At 30.2% G+C, this 12,484-nt stretch overlaps 1 protein-coding gene and 1 long non-coding RNA gene across 3 annotated transcripts in view; one reads left to right on the forward strand and one right to left on the reverse strand.

Annotated features, from left to right (window-relative positions):
* LOC119676001 overlaps positions 1-1,225 on the reverse strand; it is a 4,657-nt gene extending 3,432 nt beyond the window's left edge. Inside the window, exon 1 of the mRNA XM_038087224.1 lies at positions 1,183-1,225. Within this exon, the coding sequence (XP_037943152.1) occupies positions 1,183-1,225 (43 nt within the window). The remainder of the gene's footprint in view (positions 1-1,182) is intronic.
* A 917-nt stretch (positions 1,226-2,142) lies between these two features.
* LOC119685990 lies at positions 2,143-4,332 on the forward strand. Of its 2 annotated transcripts, none has more exons than XR_005252858.1 (9): positions 2,143-2,225; positions 2,768-3,177; positions 3,248-3,349; positions 3,419-3,565; positions 3,650-3,722; positions 3,787-3,869; positions 3,960-4,057; positions 4,138-4,206; positions 4,297-4,332. It is a non-coding gene; the product is annotated as an uncharacterized LOC119685990 (long non-coding RNA). The 2 variants fall into 2 exon arrangements; XR_005252857.1 differs by having other exon boundaries at positions 4,292-4,329.
* Positions 4,333-12,484: the final 8,152 nt, after the last annotated feature.

Genomic DNA, 12,484 nt, shown 5'->3' on the forward strand with positions numbered 1-12,484 from the left:
TAACTCCTCAAAAAGTGGAACATAAAAGGGATTATTTAAATCATTGTGGAAATTTATTAATAATGACACATTATATAGGCTAGGCAAATACTCGTTACTCGTTACTCATCAAACTAGCGATGGAGGTGAAATTGCGTTAATGTCATAATAAAAATAATCCTTTGTGGTGCTGACAACGAAATTTTAAATAAAATATAGTGTATAGTGTATGAATTAATTAGAGATATTTAAAAATATTTAATTAACATGAATGGGTTTTACTTGTACACGTGACATCATTAAAAAAGACCAATTAAAATTCTCTTAATTAATTCTTTTCATCGCATGAAATAGTGAACTGGAACTCTATTATGCAGAGCTAATAATTTTAGTGGAAACAAAAGTGATTTTGAACACGACAAAATTTACTAGAATTAATATCAGTGGAGGATAAAACTTCAAATTTAATTAAAGTAATAACTAACTAGCTTAATAAAAGGAAGTTAATTTCACTAATCAATTAATTTCACAATGTATTTAATTAATATAATATATGTATAAACATTCATATTAATATTTTATCAGATTGAAATGTGGAACTACTAGTTGCAGAAATTAATTTAAAACGAAACATAAAAATAATTATATTATTATATTATATATAATTAATTATATTATATTTTTGTGCATATAAGTTGAGCAACTTAAAATTTATTATGGTCTCAATTATTTGAATTTGATATTCTTAGGTTTGGTAAAGTCATAACGCAGCTTTTGTGCTCATTGAATATCAATCCGATAAACCAATTATCCTGAAATCGCTAATAAACCACAAAACTATTCTTAAACTACGCTATATAGCCCTTCTTTAAAAGTCATATTAAGGAAACTCAAGGTGCTCAACATTAAAATTATTAAAATCATATGTTATTATACAGATTAAGCACACCTAATTAACCATCCAAAGTTCCTCAAGTCTTATCAACAATTGTAAAAGCCAGTAAAGCGAAATTTTAGGTGAGCATTATAGAACTGCTCTTAATTGCATGCCCGTATTTAATAAAACTCCTATCGGACTTCTTTAGGTGATTCCTATTAAGTGTTTTGGTTCTAAATAGGAGCGCTTGAAAGATGCTTCATGTCTTTTATGGGTCTTTTAGTTAAATGGGTAGTTATACATGCATTTGTAATGGCTTTTAATACACTGTTCCACAAGAACGTGGAATTTTAATTCGAAATAAGCCATAGTGTTAGTTGACTATGTAAGGCGCTTACTTATTTAGGAATTTGAGCATTTCTGGCTTTGTCAAAGGTTCAAGGTAGTTTTTTAACCTTTAAAGTGTTGTACGGGAACAGAATGGACCAATACTCCTAAATGGATCTAGGTGTGTGCCGGTTTATTCTAAATAAATGTTATTCAGTAGATAATTGCATGGTAATATTAACGGAGAATTGTTTCCGGCCCATAAGCATAGTCACAGCAGTATCTAAGAAACTGTTCTATAACCATTTTAAATCATATCTCATAGATAGTGACTTTTGCACTGGCCCCATAGACAGTATTTAGACTAAATAGACACTTAACTATGCTATTGAATTTTGAGCATGCTTGTCATGTATGATATTTCAATCCTTAGTCGCAATATTGGTATGACTTCATTATAATTCAAGTGTTTTTGTTGCTGTTACTTTTACTGGTTCAGAATTTCGCATCTCAATAAAATAAAAATATTTATTCCTAATCGAATTTGAGTAAAGGCATTTCTTGTTTCAAACCAAAAGTTTTTCTCTGATACATTTATAGTTTAAAAACAGGAAATTTTGGTCTCAATATGACAATCCTGATCGCACTAGATTGCAGCACAAAAAATCAATCATGATCGCAGTGATTCGCTCCGTTGGAAGCTAAAACCCCATTCATTTCTAGGGTTGTCAATTCAATAACAAAGGCTTTAAAGGCATTATATGTATATATGTAGATGTTCAACAAACAATTAAAACTTTTCTCTTTGGAAATTCTTCTCGAGCAATATGCTTTAGAATTATTTCAGAAAATGAAAAGCTCAGAAAGATAATTTCTATATCTGTATATCTTTACAAAACTTCTTATCAAATTTGTTTGAAACAAATGTCATCTTTATTTTTAAAAAAAATTGAATTTAAATATTGTTTTAGAAAGTTGTTTACAAATCTTTAGAGAAACTTTAGATCTAGTTTATATATATATTTTGGTGAGCTACATTAACGTAAGTAGTTCTTTTCAATCCACAAGTACACGGTATTTGCTAAATTAATCAATTGTCCTTTTCTGACAAAACAGAATCATTTTAATATGTGAATTTAAATGACGTTTGGTTTCCTAGGAGAAAAATTGATTCAAATAGCTTCAACGTAATAATAATTGTAACAATTAAAAAATATTCATTGTCTTATTATAACTCTAAACAGATAACTAATCCAATTTTTGAGATATATGTTACCACCATCATTATCTTAATGAATATCTGCCTTTTATGGAGTAAATACATGAAGCTTTACTAAGTGACGACTTTTTCATGTCATACCGCTAAAAACTTCTTCTAATCAAGTTATTAAAATAGTTCTGTCTAGTCACCAATAATCAACTGAATTCAAGAAAATCCCTAAAATCGTTCTACTAAATATTTTAGAAAACTTGATTTCTTGATTCCTTACAAATTTTGATCACATCTTCATTAAAAATATTAATAAAAATTAAGTGAAAAATTGTTTGAATTATTTTCTCATTTATTTTTTTTACTTCGATCAGTAAACAGCAAAATTCAAATTCTTTGCCCGGAAGATTTGAAATATATTTCGATATTTTTTTTAACTCATTTGATCAATATGGGTGGCAATTTTTTCGGATTTCTAAAAGAGTTTCGAAGCTACAACAAGGATTTGACACCTGTAGAAAGTGCGAAACAGGCAGGTTCCGTATGGCGTCAAATGTCAGACCATCAAAAATTACAATATACTTTTGAAAAAAGGGTCAGGAAAGTTCAGAAATGCAGTCGATGTGGTCAAAAGATAAAAAAGAAGCGACGCGGACCAAAACAGAAGCGCAAAATTTCTGCAACAAAAAAAATTGACTATATTCCGAAGAGCAAAGCGACCAAAAATCGGCAGAAACGCCGTCAAAATTTCTATTAATAATATTTTATGGAGGACTGGCTAAACGTGAGTACAACTTAAATTCTTTATTGATCTTCAGTGTTGATATATATTATAAAACAAATACATTCTCCAGAAATTGGTGGCATTAAAAAACTAAAATTTCCAGTCCGTGACGCTAGCCACAAATTATTTGGCGTCTTATTGTGAAATCGTACTTTCAGTACGTAAAAGTAATGTGAGTATAAGATAGTTCAAGCAAATTTTTATTGTGACATGCTTGACAAAAAAATTTATTTTTTGACAGTTGCTGAATTTTTATTTTCTGTGCTAACAAAAAAAAATCTAATCCATTGTGTATTGTGAAAAATTCATTCACATTTGCCTCTGCCTGTATCCGATAACATTCTGTCCACTCCCGTCCAAGCCGAAAATCCTCCATTTATGGTAAAAGGTAATTATTATTATAAATTAAATAAAAAGTTTATTTATAATTCATAAGAATTCATTCTAAAATATAGTTTATTCTTTCTTGCAGATGGTCCTATAGATTCTACATATGTGTTACTTTGACTTACACCCGAAGAGTTTATTTTATTAAATTATAGAAGGTATTATTGATATTATATTGGTAGTGTTTCGACCGAATAAAAGAAGAAATAATTTGTTTTTCAGATACCCAACGAAAGAAATTCTAATTGCATTATGTATAATATACAATATATTGTGAATATTGTCCACCGTTTTAAGTGAAAAAAGTATGTTTACCGATAAGTGTATTTCATAAATTATTTGTTCAAATTCACAGTTAAATTAAGTTTGAATTAATTAAATAAATTTATTTTTAGTTCCACAAAAAAAAAATGAAGGTTAATTTGATTCAAATCATTGTAAAATAAACAATGATGCCCCCACAAATAAAAACAATTAAATTCTACTAATGAAGGTAATTTATAATATATAACATAAGCAGATTAAGAAGCAGTAAATCGGGATTAACTAATATAGATCCTTCTAATATTTTAGTATGCACATAGTATACATATAAGTACGTGAAAAATATCATACTGAAAAATTTAAAACTAAATTTATATGGTGAGTAAATTATTAGATAAGTTTTGTAAAATATTATATTACATATTAAATAAATTATTATTAATTAAATATTTTTTATATGCAGTATAGAAACAAAATTTAGAAAGAAAACGAAAATTGGAGCTTTCAAAACAATTTACAGTAAACAAACTCAAAAATTATGAGTAAATAGATTTATTAAATTCTTTATTTATATGATAATTTTAAAAAAATAATTAAAAAAATAAAAATTAAAAAAAAAATTGAATAAAAAATAGACAAAAAAAAATTGAAATAAAAATAAAAAACTAACAAAAAAACGGAAATATTTAAATTCATTTTATTTTTATTAAAGAAGAATAAATTAATAATAATCGACTGTAGTACAATTAACTGGGAACCAGAAACTATCTGTTAGAGTTAATCACAATTTGGAGTAAAGACAATTTGGAGGCCTGGCTAAGACAATGTGTTTACTAATCGATTTTGCGGCGGAGTAGCGGCACTGAGCATTTTTTGCCATAACCGTGTAGTAGACCTTAAAATAAAAGAAACATTTTTAGCAGATCATTTTATTATTGGAACCATCAACTTATTCTTGAGAATTCTTGAGAACTTGTTGAAAATAGGTTATAAGTGTTCTAAGTAGTTGGCTTTTCTAGTCTTTCGATAGTTCAGATAGATGGAAATTTGGAGATCAAACGAAACTAATGCATATGCTTATATTGATTGAATATAATGTTTAGTACATTAAGAGATTAAGAAAGTAGAGATCATGGCGTTTATTTTGGTTTTTTATAGCTGTTCATTCAAAATAGTGTACTCCAGAGTCAACACAACATTGACAAATTTCAAAAAATTTTTCAATAATTTTAAGGATTTGTTTTTGGTAAGTTGGTCAAAGCCTTTTGAATAACTGGGACATGGTATCAAAAAAATGCCATTTCTTCAAATCTCATTAAAAAGGCATTCTCTACAGAGAGTGAAATCCTACATTATTATATATGTGACTTACATTGCTATAGTTCATGTATTAAGCTTAGAATATTATGATGAGGAACATTGAGTATATTAAACATATTAAAATAGTATTTTGTATTAAAATTATTTTTCAAAATTTATAAAAAAATAACAGGCAAAGGTTAAAAAAAATTTCCATAGCTCTTCCGTTACTTGTATTTAAATTAAATTAAATTGTCTTCCCAAAAAATAAGACATATAAAATTATTCCTGTGAATCCAAAGAAGAAAAAAATCGTTGAACACAGCTCCACATATCCGACCTCATTGATGATGACAATTGTAGTTTTTGTGTTTTAAAAAAGTAATTTACTATAAGATCACTCTTTAACAAAGAGCGTCGCCCACCGAATGATTTTTCTTATACCAAATGCAATAATTTCGCTAATTGATAAAACTATTGATATATAAGTAGGTGTAATCGAAGCTCATAAGAAGCTCATAATCTAGTTATCTCCTTTTGCCCTCTGTCTCTGAGCATCTTTCGTTTTTTTCCTGTTTCTATAATTTTTATCTACTTATATTTTAAGCACTATGTCTTTCCGCTTTTCCTACTTTGTCCAACACTCGCTTTTTATTAATCCGTCTGTAGTCTTATATATTGTATGCATATTATTTTACCACTGCTATTTTGATTTAGTAGTGGAGTTGTCTGTCTTCTCTCTGATCGTTGTATAGCTAATCAGTCAGAGATACTCTTAAACGAAGAAGTTGCTGGTTAGTTAAGCAGACACGTTAGACTGAAAACAACAAATGCATACTTGATGATGTTAAGATCAATGGATCCTCGTGATTGCTGGGCAACAGAAAATGATTTTAGCACTATTTCAGGCTCCATCTAAAATAAAGAACGAAATTAAATAAATTGTAATGCCAAGATCTACCCACATGAAATACTAAGTTCTCTCTAGGCAAGTTAAACTAAAGACAATGCCATTCAAACGACGAATTCGTCATAAGCAAACAAATATACTACTGAATTCTGAATTCCACATTAATGTGGTCAAAACTAATTGTGATAAACTCAAGAGACTCAGCTTATCGAAAGAGACATGCTCTTAAGTTAAGAATTCCCTATCATGAATATTATAAAAGTTAAAAGGAAGAGCAAGAGGAAGAAAGAGTAGATGTGTTTTTTGAGCAACCTAGCTTCAATCAGAAGTACAGGGAATTTCTTAGAATATCGACGTAGTTTCGTACTTAACTAATAGTTAAAGTTCTGTGTTCAGTTTTAGTATCAGAATGAACCAAGGATCTCAGTGAATAAGTCAGACTAGCTAGGACAGTAACTTAACTTAATCAAAGGAAAGACTTTTGAAAGCAGCGAACCTCTTCTGTATTTTTGAAATATATTTTATACACATTACTTGAGAACTTTTAGCAGTGTTATCGCCCTACCGTCAACTTTAATATAACAATTTTTTACTAACTTTCGAACCGTTTTTTAGTAAAATTCTCAATCCATCATTTCTGGCATATTTAACTACAAATATAAAAAAGTTTATGTGTAAAATTAATGAAGAAATTAATATAACCAGTCCATCATCTTTTCAACATTTTCGAATTTCATAATATAAATTTACTACTTATAATTGTTATTTTATTTAATATGCAATTAAGAATTAAAATCCATTAAATTTAATTTTGGAATTTCTATTAATTCAACAGGATTATACAGTAATTTCTATATTCAGTACAAATTTTTTCTAATAATTTCAATTAATTTCGTACCGTCAACGGATTATTTAAAATAATCCCAGTGCAATTATAAATTTTAAATTACCTGTAATTTAATAAGTGCTATTTAGGTTTTCCATTGATAATGAGTACTTCAACCATAACCTCATTTGCTGTATATTAGATGCGAGACTATTATTGCATCCCATTTTAACCTAATTTTGCCAATTCATGATTGTATACAAAATTATTTTGAAATATTTTCCCCAACATACCACATTTCTTTTTCAAACATTTCATCATTTCAGACACATATATACTCATATATATATATGTATTTCTTTTATATATTTAAGGAACTTACACAGCATAACTCAGACGATTTTTTCTTTAGTTTCGCTTTCAAACCACTTAATTCATCAGCATATACTGCTTTACTGTGAAGCGTTCTTGCATGGAGCTGAAGGCCTTTCATCACGCAACGGGTTAATGGCATAAAAGCGGCGTTGGCAACTCTGCAGAGTTCCGGGATCAAAGTTGGTAATGTTAATATCTTACTGACTTTTTTGCGTGACTTATGGGCATGTTTAGCATTGCCTGCACCAACTATGCTTGTTGTTTTTATTGAATTTTTGGAATAGCAGTGCGTTTCATCAAAGTACATCTCGTACCGCCAACCGACTGCTGGTTGCAGTCAATGCAAGTGCATGCAAACTATTACGAAGGAAGAAAACATTATAGAGAAAAAGTACTGTATAGAAAACAATATCAAAGCTCCCATGGCTGTGTGGAAGTTGGTTTCAGTTTTGCTCTTATGCCAAAGTGGCTTTCATATTTGCACTTGAGGCGTTATTGGTAGTGTTACTGGCACAATCGCTGCAGAGCCATCTCGTTTCGCAGCGACGGCTACAAATTGATGCAACCAAACTTTTCTGTTCGAGTAAATTCATGTTGCATGCCTGAATAGGGAAGACCATGCTGTGTGCATACACTCGTTAAGCATTTTTCGTCTCTCAATGTGATTTTCAACATATTCAGAAATATCTACAGCATCTACCACATCAGCAGCAATAGCCGCAGCAACAGGAAACGCTGTCCATTCTGTACGTGTTGTTTCAGCGTGCAACTGTTCCTGTCGCTTCGTTGTTTGTTGTTGAAAATGTTGTTACGGCATAATTGTGCCTTGAAAAGGTTAAAGGGCGTAGACAACAATTCGTTTTTGTATCGTGGCTTAGGATACGTATACATGCTGCAAAAATAGTACTGGAAATGAATGGATTTAAAGGATAACAAAACAAAAGCAAATAAAACTTCCAGAATTTATTATACTACAAGCAAAAATCGGTTTGTGGGGTGTCAACCCTTTTCAATTTAAGTTATGCTTTTCTGGTTAGTTATGTTAAATAAGTTTAATCTTAAATTGGATGGCAAAACAATCTTAAGAATTTTTCATTAGTTTTAATAAATTTTATATTGTGTCATTTTTATAGACATACATGGTTTTATTAAATTTTTGAAAAGACACCAATAGGCCATTAAAATAGTTAGAACTGTTATAGTAACGGAAGTCCAACATTTTACCAGTGATATCAAGAGCACAAATACTAGTATAGATATGCGTACATTACATACAAATGCTAATTACTTTGTTCAATTAAAATGATGGAACAATGACAGTAGAAACCTTGGTAATTAGAAAATTGTCACAGGAGATGAGATAAAGCAATGCATAAAAGCTTGAGTATACAGCAAAGTCATGTATCATTTATGAGAAAATCCGTCGAAAAAAAGCCCAATTAAAGATGTTATCATCTTTGTAGAAGCCAATATTTCAAGCCTCCATATCTCGAAATTTAAGCTATATCGACACTGCGTAGTGTGTGAAAAATGTTGCTTAAAATTAGTGCCTTTATTTAAATCCATTGGTAGGTCGCAGCGCTCCAGTAATAAAATGCTGCCAGTGCTTAAACTAGATGACTTTATAGCCGTTTCATTGACCTCTTCTCTTCTTGTAGAGAAACGACAAAGGACAGTTGAGCAAATCGGACAATCTGTGCCTGCAGCATCCCTGAAATAAACTTAATTGGTAAATTTTAGGTACCATTCTTCTAGTTCTCTTACCAAGATCTTAAAAAGAACCTTACTTGGACCATTATTATCACTGTAAGCAGCAGTGGCATCATCTCTTCAGCTAACTATAGTTAGTACAACGTGTTCTTTATAAAATCTACATGAAGAAATCACTGAGTTCTATTTACTAGAGGTTCACATCCATTTCCAGTCAAGGAGCATCTTAGCAACGTGAGATTTGTCGTGGAGCATTTGATTTAACTGGACAATAATAAATATCATACAATATATAAGTTGTATAAGATGAATTTAGCAATAGCGATTTTTCAGGGAAATGTAACTCATAGTTCCATATATGAAACTAGAAGTCTTCACTCTTAAAGAACATATAAAATTTCTATTGATATATTTTCTTTAAATGCTTTAGAATAACTTGTTGCCGGGAACCATGGAAATAATACTCTTAATAATTACTTTAGACAACGTTATTGCTTTTGGAGTTTATTTAAAATCAGTATATTGTCAAAAGTTGGATTTCAAGTTGATAGTATCTAGTACATCTAAAACCTAAATACTTGTCACAGCCACTATATTTATGTAACGAATTTTGAGTACATTTATAAGTTTTTAAAATGTCCATAAGAATGTTTATAAATTAGTGAATTTTTTAAAGACATTCTGGTATTTATTACTTTATCAATTAATCACAATTTACTACCTAATATGAGAATAGGATCTGCTAAGCAGAAAATTTCATCAATCAACTTTTTTAATTTAATTATAACTAATTTACACAATTTTTTACGGAAAAATACTGATTGAAGTAAAAAATATTTCAAACACTCGCGATTGAATTAGAGCATCAACAAAACCCAACACGTGTCATTGGAATTAATCTGTTTCTGTATTTATTGGCATAAAATATTTGTAAATTTAACCAATAGATAAGCCGAAGCAGATTGATGACATAAAATTTGAGACTGGCACGGCATTGCAGGCAGTTAAAATATTTACAGCACTGCCAATTGCAAATTGGAATTCGGCTTGTTAAGGCATGGGTTGGTTTACCTTGCCTAACTCAAAATCTGGCTTTCACATGATACCTCCTGTTGCCCACATTAACAAATCTGCACGTAGTCTTCCCGTATAACCCATTTGAGACTACTGCCACAAATCAAATACGTACTTTATTGACATTTCAAGCAAAATCCGAAACGTGTTTATCTCTTCCCTAACAAGACCCAAATGAGTTAGAGCACAGCACGGTTGGAAAAAAAGGAACAATGGTAAAACGAACATTATGTAAACCAATTCGCATCGAAATGAAATAAAAAAGATATATGAAAATTAAAATTATTTTAAAGAAACGAAAAAATAGTTTGCTGTGGAAGGCAGACACACACAAATTATGCCGCCAACGGAGCTATAGTTCCTATCGGATGTGGCAAACAGGAAGTAATACGCGGCGTACCAAGCGCGCTTGTCGCCTAGGAGCCGCAGTGTGGAATACGTGGAACAACTGGCAAACACACTTCATTCAATTTATTAAAATTTTCTAATTTTACACGGAAACGTGACTTTTGTGTTGAATTAAAGTTCGTGTTATGGAACATTAGTGGCACCTTGTGCCATTACAAGTCCACAGCATCATAAAAATATCCTGCATCAATAAACAGTTTCATATTGTGCACTGCAAACTGAAATTCGAATTTTCCATTTTCTAGACTCCCACAGGACTGTCAGCTGGAGCGAGGCTGTTGACATTTTACAATTGCATAAAAACCGCAAAAGGATATAGTTTTAATCCCAAATTGTATTGTTTTATTGCACACAGGATATCCTTTATATAAAATTAATATTTTATGCCAATATTTGCACTCTTTTAGTATTAAAATTAATTTAATTAAAAACAAAAGCACATGAAACTCACGACTCCGACTCGCAATTATGTAAAAATTATTATACATTTTTTGTATGCAAAACAGGTCCTGCGAAATCCACTAATGCATTTTTTGCATTATGATTACTACGAAATTGAACACTGAAGCAATGCATATTAATTAAACTTAAAATGCAAAAATACAAGTGAACGAAATTTTTGCTATAAAATCGCTACATGCAGCAATTAGGACAATTGAATTTAAAGCTTAAATTAAGAAGAAATATTAGAAAAAATGGAAATTTGCTTGTAGTGAACCATAGTTGCTGTAGTCTATTTCATTCAGTAAGATTATTCACAATATTTCATACTAAAAAATAGCTGAAATCGGTTGATAATGAGTATAATGTAGTGTCACTGTTACTCTCTGTTTAGTGAAAATTACTGTATTAACATCATCATCAATAGTTATAATAATACATGCCATTCCTTAACCACTCCAGATACTTGCTTTTGCCAGATACTTTTTTTTACTTTTTTATTGCTACAGTCGTCTATTCATCATTTATTAATATCCATATTTCGATAACTGCTTGTCATATCCATCATTTATTAATCCCCCTATAATAAATTTGACTTTATTCATCAATATACTGTCTTTCAAAAGTGATGCATACTCTCTTACTTTTAAATTGTTAGATTGTTTTTGTGTAGAACGATTTCTCATCATGCTCAAAAGAGGCATCAGTTCTATAGGTCACTTCTTCATTAAAACCAGATTTTTTTCTGGGCCATCATTTTGATATTTGTATAAGCATAGTAGTTGCTTATGGTCAGCTCTGAAAAGAACTTTGTCTGGAGAAGTTCTAAGCATATTTCATTAAATTTATCAATCTTTTTTTCGCCTTGTGCTACTGGGTTTTATTTCAGTGAAGCACTCAATCGATCTAATAATGCCATGGAATACTCGCAATTAATAGTGTTGTCTTCCTCAAGATAGTTGTTTTGAATGTCGCAAATTACATGTATATAGATAATAATGTATCTTAGTGGGATATTACTTTTTCACCTGGTTATATGTGATGCACATCGTAGTCTGAATATTTTTACAACCGTAAGAATAAAAAAACCCCGTATGTATTTATGATTTGTGATTCATAAAACTATTTGTACTTTTTTAAAGTGGTATAACCGGAAATGTGGCAACAGGGGTTTTATGCAATGTATTATCTGTAGATAATATTTTCAATGGAGAAATCTATCATCGAAATAAACATTTTGAGTGTAAAATTCCAAATAAATTGGTTAAGTTCAAATCGGATAATTTAGGATTACTAATAGGAAAGTCTTATGATCACTTAAAAGGATTAGAAATTGAATAACCGGAAATGTGGCAACATGGGTTTTATGCAATATACTATCTGTAGATAATATTTTCAATAGAGAAATCAATCCTCTAATCCAATTTTCTTAAACCTCTGTTTTATTTTAGCACGGCTTACAAAACGGTATCTTGAATAGTTTCGTAAAGAGGGTTTTTTAATTTACTTTGAAAGTGCTGAACGGGAAAAGAGCTACTGACTTGTCGCTTATCTATGGTATTACTGTGACAATGGATGAAAAATTGACCGTTTCAAAGTAATGATGCTAATAG

Source organism: Teleopsis dalmanni, chromosome 2, assembly GCF_002237135.1.
Source record: "Teleopsis dalmanni isolate 2A chromosome 2, ASM223713v2, whole genome shotgun sequence".
In the NCBI taxonomy this organism is placed as follows: domain Eukaryota; kingdom Metazoa; phylum Arthropoda; class Insecta; order Diptera; family Diopsidae; genus Teleopsis; species Teleopsis dalmanni.